The 13,522-nt window shown below is 39.7% G+C and overlaps 1 protein-coding gene across 1 annotated transcript in view; it reads left to right on the forward strand.

The window, feature by feature from the left end:
* Window positions 1–13,522, forward strand: part of LOC137340110 (adhesion G protein-coupled receptor A1) — a 387,365-nt gene that overhangs the window by 232,349 nt on the left and 141,494 nt on the right. The window contains exon 10 of the mRNA XM_068002423.1: window positions 5,609–5,758. Within this exon, the coding sequence (XP_067858524.1) occupies window positions 5,609–5,758 (150 nt within the window). The remainder of the gene's footprint in view (window positions 1–5,608; window positions 5,759–13,522) is intronic.

Genomic DNA, 13,522 nt, shown 5'->3' on the forward strand with positions numbered 1-13,522 from the left:
GTGTCCAAACATTTCCCCACAGAGCTGGAGCAGGAAATTATCTTAGCTAATCCCTGTGCATTGTCTAGCATCTGGTCCAGCAATGATACTGGCACAGAACTGAAAAATATTGTCTGTCCTTTTCTTCTTCAGGAATGGTGCATATTGTGGGATAATAGGCCGGACAGTTAAGAAAAGAAAAACTTTTTTTTTTAAAAAGGACAGAAATTGCATTAATGTCTTCATAGGGTTAAAGCAGTTGCTTCTTGGGTGCACCAGGTAGTTTCAGTGTGAAAGTATTTTGATCCCAGGAGCAGCACAGCAAGTAATGTAATCATCTTATACCAATGAAGATCAGAGATAAAAAGCAAGCCGCAGCATCGTTTGAACTTGGCTGTTGTAGGCATTGTATGCTTCTCTACAATCTAATTCCCGGCAGTGGTGCTGACCAAGGTGCTCTGATCTATTCTCCTACTGCTAGGTCTACAATAAAGCATAGGCCGTTGTAAGGATATAAGTATGAGCATTTATAGGTATTCCTTTGCGTGATAGGATAGATCTGCTGGTGATGAATGCCAGCCAACTGCTCTCATGGTATTCCACACATGCCACTGGTGAAGTGCATCACCTCATGATCCCCACTGATCTGTGTGGTCACAGAATAGTGGGAATCTATGAGGAATCAATTCATAGTTGCCTGTAACCAAGCATCCATAACTACATTTCACAAAGCCACCATTGTACCAATGGAGCAATGATAAGAAATATTCCTCTTGTGCCTATGGCATTTAAAAGTAAAGGCTCCACTGAAAATGCCATTGATGTTGCCACATACTCTTTGGCAGACTGTTGTATATACAAGTGACATTCCATGATGATATTCATATAGAAGATGACCGTGACTCCGTCATAATACCCTAACCATCTTCCAATATCGTGTGCAAGGAGACAAGTGACTACTCAATACTGGCCTGCAGCTGTATTAGCCTCCATTTCAAAACAAGCCAATTAAGGTCCCTATCCTCATGCAACTCAGTAAGGGCACCCAGCATGCTGAGCCTTCACACTATACTAGCTGGCCGCTCTTCAGTCATCATCTCTGCTATTTCTTCTTCATCAGTACTTCGTGTCTCACCAGTACTTTCTCATTAACATCGGTCTACTCCTGTAGTGTTTGCATCTCTTCTGGTGCTTCCTTCAAGTAGGTCTGGCAACAGTTTGTTTACAAGGCTCTGGTATTCTTCAGGTACAGATGGTAGTAAACTGTTTTTTCTAGTCTGTGAAGAGAGCAGATGCTATGATATGAGTACACTTATCCATTTGGATATTGTGTTGTCATTGTGTACAGTGCAGAATTGTGCATGTAATCAATGTGTATGTATAAGCTAATATAACATATCATGCAAATCATGGAATATATGCTTAATATGGTACATGCCACTACTTCCATCCCATTCTCCAATCTCCTTTGTTAAACCTTATGCACAGATCAAAATACATCCCATAGTGTCATAATTTATGCAGTAACAAGTTATTTACCTCAAACGCCTTGACATTATATCCAGCAGATAAATTTAAACTTACTGTCTTGAGGCTGCAGTCTGAGTCCAATCCCTTCTAAACTTTCCCTCCATAACAATCAACTGTTTCTTCCTCTTATGGAGTGAGTTTTGTAAGTTCACGGAGTCCACCACCTGTGTCCTGATTAGATACCAGCTTTGCTTCCAAAGAAAGTAGTGGGGAATGATTCCCATTGATTCGTCACATGGAAATTTCTTCTATATTACGTTTTCTTTCTCATCATGGCATATGTAACCCTGCTATTTTCACTTCTAATACTTTACGAGCTACACCTTCACTAACATTTATTTATCTTGGTACAGCATTTATTTCCATACATCTATTACAACTATTATAACTACCTGGCTTAAGTTCTGCACCTTCTTCTGGACCCCGACCCATATCCTCCAAATGATGGAGACAAGTTCGACCCTGTCTGCCATGCTTCACACATTTACTGCATTGTGGGGTGCTTTTCTTCCCCACCAGAAATGAGCTCATCTTGCTACATTACTGTTCCTAGCAGCACTTGCCAGCACTCACAATAAATTAGCTCTTGTCTTTTGGCATTCAGATTTCTTCTGTGACAAATACACACTTCACAGCCGGATTATCAAACCTCGATATTTATAACCATTAAGTGGCTTGTTAGCTGTTTCAGAAGTATTAAAGGATTAATATTGCATGTGTGCTTTGACTTGCTGTTGCTTTTAATTGCCACCAACTAAACCATATTTTCACCAATCGCACATTTGAAAGCAGTGCTACCCTGATTTTGTACAAATGTAGATTTTTGAATTGCTGCTTAAGCCATTTAACAGCTGCTCAGCCACCTATTCACTGTGAATGCTCCATTGGCTAGCTCATTGTGTGGGAGGGAATATACATGATTTTCACATACTTCTCAAAACAGCAATATTGGGGGTTAATGGACAGGCATGAGTCCTCCCAAAAACCTTTAATGACCCACCATTAACAAATCTTATACAGATTAGACGTATTTGACGATGCATCATGATTTCAGTACTCTGGGCAAAAATAAACATTTATATTAAGGGGCTAATTTTATATTGTTTGTGATGAGACAATTTGGATTTGGTTATGTAACGAAGGATCAATAACAAAAGAAAAATCAGGATAGGTATAGGGCCACTAAGGGATGCACAACATAAACTCACAGGTAACAACTGTGAAATGGTAGAAATATTGAATAGTTACTTTGCCTCCATATTTACCAGGGAGACTAACAAGGTGGGCATGACTTTAGAAGAAGAGATCAAAAAAGATATTAAAACGTTTAGGATAGAAAGGGGGGAGATGATTGATAAACTAATCAAACTAGGGGAGGATAAAACCCCTGGATCTGGATGGATTGCATCCGTGAATATTAAAAGAAGTTAGGGAGGAGATAGCAGAGGCACTATTTCATATATATATAAAAATTCATTAGAAAAAGGAATAGTGCCAGAGGACTGGCAGACAGCTAATGTGATTCCTATATTTAAAAAGGGAGATAGAACAAGTTCAGGGGATTATAGACCAATTAGCTTAACGTCGATGGTAGGAAAGATAATAGAATCTTTACTCAAAGATGTAATAGAAAGACATCTAGAGAACAAAAATATAATAAAGAACACTCAGCACAGATTTCAGAAGCGAAGGTCATGCTTGACCAACCTTATTGAATTCTTTGAAGAAGTAACAGAAAGAATTGACAAGGTAATACATTGTAGACTCATGGCTAAGGTCAGAGCATGTGGATTCAGAGGACAGGTAGCAGGATGGATAGCAAGTTGGCTACAAAACAGAAAACAGAGAGTAGGGGTTAAGGGTAGCTCCTCAGACTGGCAAAAAGTGGGAAGTGGTGTTCCACAGAGATCGGTACTGGGACCACTGTTGTTCACAATTTACATTAACGATTTGGACTTGGGAATCGGAAGTACAGTTTCAAAATTTGCGGATGGCACCAAATTGGGGTTATAGTTAATATAAAGGAAGAATGCATCAAAATGCAAGAGGACATTAATAAACTCGCAGAATGGGTGTGTAATTGGCAAATTAATTTCAATATAGATAAGTGTGAAGTGGTGCATTTTGGTTGGAAGAATAAGGCCACATATTGCTTGGATAATAGTCTAAACAGGATAGAGGAGCAAAGGAATCTAGGGTACAGATGCACAAATCACTAAAAGTAGCAATGCAGGTTAATAAGGCCATAAAACATAGAAACATAGAAAATAGGAGCAAGAATAGGCCATTCGGCCCCTTGGGCCTGCTCCGCCATTCAATAAGATCATGGCTGATCGTTTAACTCAGTACCCTGTTCCCGCTTTTTCCCCATATCCCTTGATCCCTTTAGCATTAAGAAATATATCTGTCTCCTTCTTGAATACATCTAATGTCTTGGCCTCCACTGCCTTCTGTGGCAAATCAAGCTCTAGGGTTAATTTCTAGAGGGATAGAATTGAAAAGCAAAGAAGTTATGTTAAACTTGTATAGAACCTTGGTTAGACCACACTTGGAGTAGTGTGCACAGTTCTGGTCTCCATATTATAGAAAGGATATAGAGGCATTGGAGAGGGTGCAAAAAAGATTCACAAGGATGATACCAGAACTGAGAGGATATCCTTATCAGGAAAGGCTGAACAGACTGGGGCTCTTTTCTCCAGAAAAGAGAAGGCTGAGGGGTGACCTAATAGAGCTCATTAAGATAATGATAGAGTTTGATAGACATTTTTGATAGACATAGGTAGAGAAAATGTTTCCACTTGTGGAGGAGTCCAAAACTAAAGGTCATAAATATATAAGAGTCGCTAATAAACCCAATAGGGAATTCAAGTGAAACTTCTTTACTGAAAGAGTGGTAAGAATGTGGAATGCGCTACTACATGAAGTAATTGAGGCAAATTGCATAGATGCATTTAAGGGGAAGCTGAGCAAGAATGGTGATAGGAATAGAAGGGTATCCTGATAGGGGTAGATGAAGTAGGGAGGGATGAAGCTCGTATGGAGCATAAATGCCAGCATAGACCAGTTGAGCCGAATGGCCTGTTTCTGTGCTGTAGTTTCGATGTAACTCGATGTAAATATAGTTTAGTGCTGTTGAAAGAAAAAGGCTTTTCAGACAATGCAAGCAATTTGCACTATACTGTTTGCAAGAGTTGAGACTATTCAAATTTTATCCATTGTGACATTACACACACTAAGTTTTTTTTAAAAAGAATTGACAATGATGCAATGCTTAAAATGTGATATTAAACAAACGATGATTAACTGGGATGCACGGTATAAAAATTAATTGGTTTAGGATTTTATAATTTGTGGATTGTGGTATAAATCATTTAGTTAATAAACATGTTTCACTTCTTATTAACTTGAGCTACAATCTAATAATCCTTGTTATATTGGCTCTGGCACTCAGAGGTCACATCAGCCCTCAAATTAACCCAAATCTGACCTCCAATGTCTTATAATTCAATCAAATCAGTACAATCATTTAAGTAATCAATCTTAGGAATTGTTTTCCCTCAATTCAGATGTGCATCAGTATAACCTGTCAATGACCTGGCTAGCAAAGTAATTATGAAATGTCGTAGTTTAGAATAAGTGGTTACAACAAAACTGTCACTTTCAGGCACAAGTTGGCTGAGTTATACATCCCACCCATTATTATATAATACACTCTAATCCATGAAAGCATTTACCACTCAGAGGAAATATAGATCCAAAATGCACAAAATAAAGATAAAAGCAACTCTGGATGGGAACTTGTCTTCTAAGCCCCTCTTATATTTAAAGCCTAACTTGGTTACAAAATCTGATTTTTGTAAGGAATGGCACATGTAGACAACACCTACAGTGAATGCTAGTATTTATCTATTTCTTCTGAATGTACTTCCACAAAACGGCAATTGGATGATGTACGAGCCCCTTCCACCCACCACTCTGTTTTAAGCATATGGAAATTAAATTGCAGCTTTCACTATACGTTTAGTTCATGAACCAGTCTACCATTTCTGTACTTTTGGGAGTGCTATTTTGATTAATTAAATGCAATATGTGATTGCAGATGCCGGTGAATGCCACCAATGCTCTTGCTTTTGCCCACCAGCTGATGGCCTACACAGGGGATGCAGCTAGTTTCGCAGACATGATGGATGTTATTTTTGTGGCTCGAATGATTCAGAAATTAATCGTCTTCGTGGATCGAGTCAAAGATGTAAAGTATCAAAATCTAGATATGGATCCCACATTTCCTCATTCTGGTCTGGAAAAAAATAATTTGCTTAATATTTAGATTTTTATTAATATGGAAGGGACTATGAGTTTTCTTTAATGCTCTTGTAATAATCATTTTACCACAGCATGTTGAATATAATTTTTTCCATTTTATCCATTGTTGCTGTTAATTAAATCAATATTGAACAAGAGGATCCTGGAAAAGAAGTCTATTTGAGATCTAGGGGTAGATTTTCCATTTGGCACCCAGGGTAAAAGTGGCATTGTGGATTGGCTGCCTATATAGAAAATGCCCGATCTTCCTTTCCATTGAAATCAATGGTAACGAGAATCAGGCAGTTTCTATAACGCACAGCCAATTCCCAACACCAGTCTTGCAACCGGGTGGCATGGTGAAAATCTGCCCCATAAAGTGATATCAAAGTGATTGGTTGAGTTAATTTTGTGAGGTATTATGGCATAAAACATTCTTGCACCTAAAAGCAGTGCGACAACTTGAGTCAAACTGATTCTAACTTTTAGGATCCATTTTTTAGCAACCATTTTGGTGCCACTGGAGGGGTAATGTTCACTTTGGGCGCGGGTGGAACACTGGCAATAGCGGATCAGTCGCCCATTATATACCCCTCCCTATTCTCCTTTCCGTTGAAGTCAATTGGAAGGAGCATTTGAGGGAGGTGTATGACGTTCCGGCCGATCCACGACCGCCAGTTTTCCGTCTGTGCCCAAAGTGAAAACTGCCCTCAATTTCACTTACTGTTTGGTTTCAAAGAATTTTTCCACGATTAATATCTTCACATAATATAGGAATTTGTTGTTTGCTCTCAGTCACAATGTGCTTTTTTTGTATATATTGTCAGAAAGATCTGTACACTCCTTCTGAGTAACTTCGACTCTGAACAGACAATCAAATTTACTCCACGGATCAAATTTCATTGACTCTGAGCTAATCAAATAAAGCTTACAGTAATTTCAGCCAGAGTCAAACTGGGCTTTGTGGTTCAATCACGGACTCAGCACAGAAAATTATAGCACAAAAGCAGGCCAGTTGGTCTAATAAATCTGTGCCAGTGTTTTTCTCCACATGAGCCACCTAATATAGCCCCACTTTCCTGCTTGCTCAACTGTCCCTTTAATAATCTTTTTTAGGTAACTATCTAATTCCTTTTTAAAATAATTGATGGACTGTGCTCTGTTGATTGCAGCCGACTGTGTTTGTGGCAGAGAATTCAACATTCTATTCTTTTTGGGATTATCTTCGATTTATGATCTTTTGTTTTCATCTTGCCGACAAATGCAAACAATCTGTCACTATTTATCTTAGCGGTCATGATCCTGAAGATATGTGTCAGGTCACCTTTTAACTTCTGCTCCAGTGGAAAAAAAGCCGTAACTTCTCAAGTCTCTCTTCATTACTTTAATCCTTCATTCCTGGTAACATCCTAGTGAATCTATGCTACACCTTTTTTATTACCTTTATATCCATGCTCTGCCAGCCACCCGACTGCTTTATGCCTCAAGTTAAAATTGCTTCTATTATCTTTGCCATAAATCCCTGATCTGGTACTTTTTCAAAATCCAAATAAACCAGAATCCCTCTTATATCACTAATTGGTGTAAATTCTCCTGTATTAGTAGTTTTAACAAACGGCAAAACTTACATTTATTAGCAGTTTAAAAGTTGGAAAGCCAACATATTGGGCTGGAAATTGTTTGGAGCGGTGAACCAACAGTGCTCGCTGCTCCATGGATTTATACTAACCCGCTAACTTTACTGGGTGCACGTCCTCTTAACAGGAAGCTGGGAAGAGCCCGGCATTAACTCTAGTGAAGCTAGGACCCATGGGAGAAGCGAGGGGATCGATCTCTCCCTTCGACCAATCAGATTGCAGCATCCTTGAAACGCCGCAAAGAGTCAAAACAAGCTGCTGCATAAAATCCAGGAAGTGAAAGCTGCAACAATCAAATCATTTGTAAATACAGTTAGAGACAGCGAAAAAAGAGAGGATAAGAAATAATAGTATTAAATAAAAGAGACTAATGAGTATAGGAACAGGGGAATAGACAGGATGAATGCGTGGCTGCAGGGATGGTGTAGGAGGGAGGGATTTAGATTCCTGGGACATTGGCACCGGTTCTGGGGAAGGTGGGACCTGTACAAGCGTGACGGGTTACACCCGAGCAGGACCGGGACCAATGTCCTCGCGGGGGTGTTTGCTAGTGCTGTTGGGGAAGGTTTAAACTAGAGTGGCAGGGGGATGGGAACCTGAGCGGGGAGTCAGAAGGGAATAAAGTTGAGAGCAGCAAGAGAGGGGAAGACCCAGGGGAAATCTACAATACAAATAGTACAAACAGTTGTTCAAGAACAAGTGAAAGGGAAAAGCATAGAGCAGCGGAAAGAAAGTGTACTTTAGGTACTTTAGGCACGACAGATAAAATGAAAACTAGAAGGCGTAAGGCGATTAACCCAGCATCAAAGCTGTGGCAGGGGGTTGGGAACCTGAGCAGGGAGACAGAGGAAAGCGTGTCAGGAAGGGACAGAAGGTATGGAGTAAATGGTAAAGTGTTAAAAAAGGAAAAAGCAGGAACTAAGTGTCACAAAACATATTTGAAAGTTCTTTATCTGAATGCACGTAGCATTCGTAACAAAATGGATGAGTTAACGGCACAAATAACTACGTATGGGTATGATCTTGTGGTCATTACAGAAACATGGCTGCAGGGTGACAACGACTGGGAATTAAATATGCCAGGGTATTTAACAATCAGGAAGGACAGGCAGGAAGGAAGGGGATGTGGGGTGGCTATGTTAATACAGAGAAAAGATATTGGGACAAAGGATCAGGATAATGATACAGTTTGGGTAGAGATAAGGAATAATAAGGGGCAAAAAACACTCGTGGGCGTAGTATATAGGCTTCCTAATAGTTGCAACTCTGCTGGAAGAAGTATTAATCAGGAAATAGTTGGGGCATGTAATAAGGGAACAGCTATAATTATGGGGGATTTTAACTATCATATTAACTGGACAAATCAAATTGGGCAGGGTAGCCTTGAGGAAGAGTTCATTGAGTGTATTAGGGATGGATTTCTTGAGCAGTACGTAACTGAACCGACAAGGGGGCAAGCAACCTTGGACCTGGTCCTGTGTAATGAGCCAGGATTAATTAATAATGTCCTAGTTAAGGATCCCCTTGGAATGAGTGACCATAACATGGTTACATTCCATATCCAATTAGAGGGTGAAAAGGTTGGTTCTCAAACAAGCGTACTGAGCTTGAATAAAGGAGACTATGATGGTATGAGAGCGGAATTGATTAAAGTGGACTGGGAAAATAGATTAAAGGGTAAGACGGTACATGAGCAGTGGTGTTCATTCAAGGAGTTATTTTACAACTTTCAAACAATATATATTCCACTGAGGAAAAAAGGATGTAAAAGAAATGACAGCCATCCGTGGCTAAGTAAAGAAATTAAGGATAGTATCAGACTAAAAACAAGGACATATAAGATAGCCAAACTTAGTGGGAGGATAGAAGATTGGGAAGTCTTCAAAAGACAGCAAAAAGTAACAAAAGGATTGATTAAGAAAGGGAAGATAGATTATGAAAATAAATTAGCAAAAAATATAAAAACAGATAGCAAGAGTTTCTACAGTTATATAAAAAGAAAAAGGGTAGCTAAGGCAAACGTAGGTCCTTTAGAGGATGCGACCGGGAAATTAATGGTGGGAAACATGGAGATGGCAAAAATGCTGAACAAATATTTTGTTTCAGTCTTTACGGTAGAGGACACTAAGAATACCCCAACACTGGACAAATGGGGGGTTCTAGGGGGGGAGGAGCTAAATACGATTAAAATCACTAAGGAATTGGTACTCAGTAAATTAATGGGACTCAAGGCGGATAAATCCCCTGGACCTGATGGCTTACATCCTCGGGTCTTGAGGGAAGTGGCAGTAGGGATTGTGGATGCTTTGGTAATAATTTTCCAAAATTCTCTGGACTCGGCAAAGGTCCCGGCAGATTGGAAAACTACCAATGTAACACCCTTATTTAAAAAGGGTAGTAGGCAGAAGGCTGGAAATTATAGACCAGTTAGCTTAACATCTGTGGTGGGTAAAATTTTGGAGTCTATTATTAAGGAGACAGTAGCAGAACATTTGGATAAACATAATTTAATAGGACAAAGTCAGCATGGCTTTACAAAGGGGAAGTCATGTCTGACAAATTTGCTTGAGTTCTTTAAGGATATAACGTACAGGGTGGATAAAGGGGAACCAGTGGACATAGTGTATTTGGACTTCCAGAAGGCATTCGACAAGGTGCCACATAAAAGATTATTGCTCAAGAATCACTGGATTGGGGGTAATATTCTGGCATGGATGGAGGATTGGTTATCTAACAGGAAGCAGAGAGTTGGGATAAATGGTACATTCTCGGACTGGCAACCTGTAGCCAGTGGTGTTCCGCAGGGGTCGGTGCTGGGTCCCCAACTCTTTACAATCTATATTAATGATTTGGAGGAGGGGACCGAGTGTAACATATCAAAGTTTGCAGATGATACAAAGATGGGAGGGAAAGTAGTGAGTGAGGAGGAGATAAAAAACCTACCAGGGGATATAGACAGGCTGGGTGAGTGGGCGGAGATTTGGCAGATGCAATACAATATTGGAAAATGTGAGGTTATGCACTTTGGCAGGAAAAATCGGAGAGCAAAGGGATCTGGGGGTCCTAGTGCAAGAAAATCATAAAGTTAGTTTGCAGGTGCAGCAGGTGATCAAGAAGGCCAACGGAATGTTGGCTTTTATTGCTAGGGGGATAGAATATAAAAACAGGGAGGTATTACTGCAGTTATATAAGGTATTGGTGAGACCGCACCTGGAATACTGCATACAGTTTTGGTCTCCATACTTAAGAAAAGACATACTTGCTCTCGAGGCAGTACAAAGAAGGTTCACTCGGTTAATCCCGGGGATGAGGGGGCGGACATATGAGGAGAGGTTGAGTAGATTGGGACTCTACTCATTGGAGTTCAGAAGAATGAGAGGTGATCTTATTGAAACATGTAAGATTGTGAAGGGGCTTGATCGGGTGGATGCGGTAAGGATGTTCCCAAGGATGGGTGAAACTAGAACTAGGAGGCATAATCTTAGAATAAGGGGCTGCTCTTTCAAAACTGAGATGAGGAGAAACTTCTTCACTCAGAGGGTAGTAGGTCTGTGGAATTTGCTGCCCCAGGAAGCTGTGGAAGCTACATCATTAAATAAATTTAAAACAGAAATAGACAGTTTCCTAGAAGTAAAGGGAATTAGGGGTTACGGGGAGCGGGCAGGAAATTGGACATGAATTTAGATTTGAGGTTAGGATCAGATCAGCCATGATCTTATTGAATGGCGGAGCAGGCTCGAGGGGCCGATTGGCCTACTCCTGCTCCTATTTCTTATGTTCTTATGAGACGGGAGGAAAAAGTTTTTAAAAAATTTTTTAATTTAAAAAAAATATATTTTAATGACCAAAAACTATTAAAATAAGGAGCGATGAGACATTTTTAAAAGTTAATTTTTAGTTGTTTGTCAGTCATTAAGACTTACTGTGCTGTTAAAACTTACTTTTGACCTGGTATTTTTAAGCGTACCTGTTTGGTGGTGATATTAGTTAGTTTCCAACTGGGCAGAAGAGCAAGTTGGCTCTGGTCCATTGATTCTGTTGATTGCAACCGGCGATATCCCTTTAAGACTGAGCTGACAGATCACCAGCGAACCAGGAAGAGTAAGTTCCAGATTTCCACATTTGTCTGCGCATGTGTGAACACTTCATTTGGCTACTAACAACGGTGAGCGCTATGAGCTCACCGTTCTTTTTAAAGCAATTTCCAGCACATTAAGTCTGTAAGAGTCAATTACACCCCTGGTACTTAATTATGTCATCATTGTTACATTAGCATAGTCAGCCTTGTTCAAATTGACTTACTTCTTGAGTGTGATTTCTCCACATATGTTTTCAGATTCTTGTGCCTTTAGAAAACAGCTTGGTAACATATTTAAAATAGCTGCAAGAAAAGTTACAGTAATTGGTATCTTGGGAACCATTCCAATGACTACCACAATATTTTAATCTAACGTATCTTTGAATCATTTTTAAAGCTGAATTCTGTACATATTTTAAAAGCTAAGTTTTTATCTTTTCATTGGTCTACCATTTTAGTTTTGTAGTCATGATCACAAGATATTGCAGATGAGGAAAGCCATTCACCCAATGTCGTTCATTCATCCAGAAAGAACCTGCATTTTCCTACCACTGCATCCACCTATTTCTTAAACGTTTCTGGCGTTTTAACTCCATTTCATACTTTAAAGTTATCACTTTTTTGCAGTCCTAAATTTGCCTTTTGTCCTCTTGAGCTGGTTTCATGGTTTACTTTTAAATAGTGCTCCAGATTTATTTTTCTGTGCCATTTTCTATTCTACATGCCTCTATGGAGATGCCTCACAACACTGACGTTAGGGAGCAGTCTTATCATTTTTATCTACACTGCCTCCAGGGTTTGAATGTCTCTCTTAGATGACAAGAATAGGACACAGTATTCAAGGTGCAGTCTGATGAGAACACTGTACAGTTTAAGATCGATTTCCTTGGATTTGTACTCTATTATATACATCAGCATGAACACTAGCTCCATGAATTACTATGAAAGGAGATTGTTTGTGCACTCAACTCAATGCTTTAGCTAAAACTGAAACGGTGGTTTTGTCTGTTTTTCTAAGCATCTCAAATGGCATAAAGAAAAACATGAAGTACTTCAAAAAAAAATGTTCAATGTCTACAGCATATTCAGCAAGGGAATCCTGTGTAATTATGCAGTTGCCCTACATTGCTCTGATAATCAGCTTCATTCCAAACTGGGCTCAAAATACCACACATAAAAATAAAAATTATAGGAAAGCATTTTAGAACCAGATATATCCGCAAATGTTGTGATAAGCTCTTTATTAACAGAAACTTCCCCTGTCACCAGATGAAGACCTATTAATAATATTATAATTAGAATGATAATATCAAACCTTAATAAAATGGTGTTTTCCAGTCACTATCAATAGCTTCCAATAAGTAGGGTTGACTGCACTGAAAAATATTGAATCTCACCTCGGGTTTGAATTTGAGAATGTAAGAAATAGGAGTCGGCCATACGGCCCCTCGGCCTGCTCTGCCATTCAGTAAGATCATGGCTGATATTCGACCCCAACTCCACTTTCCTGCTCGATCCCCAAATCCCTAGATTCCCTTAGAATCCGAAAAATCTATCGATCTCAGCCTTGAATATAGTCAACAACTGAGCATCCACAGTCCTCTGAGATAGAGAATTCCAAAGATTCACAACCCTCTGAGTGAAGAAATTTTTCCTCATCTCGGTCCTAAATGACCAACCCCTTATCCTGAGAGTATGCCCCCTAGTTCTGGACTCTCCAGCCAGGGGAAACAGCCTCTCAGCATCTGTCCTGTCCAACCCTCTCAGAATCTTATATGTTTCAATGAGATCACCTCTCATTCTTCTAAACTCCAGGGCATATAGACCCATTCTACTCAATCTCTCCTCATAGGACAACCCTCTCATCCAAGGAATCAATCCAGCGAACCTTTGTTTCACCCCCTCTAAGGCAAGTATATCCTTCCTTAGGTTAGGAGACCAAAGCTGTACACAGTACTCCAGGTGTGGTCATACCAAAGCCCTGCACAATTGCAGC

This window comes from Heptranchias perlo, chromosome 21 (genome assembly GCF_035084215.1).
Source record: "Heptranchias perlo isolate sHepPer1 chromosome 21, sHepPer1.hap1, whole genome shotgun sequence".
In the NCBI taxonomy this organism is placed as follows: domain Eukaryota; kingdom Metazoa; phylum Chordata; class Chondrichthyes; order Hexanchiformes; family Hexanchidae; genus Heptranchias; species Heptranchias perlo.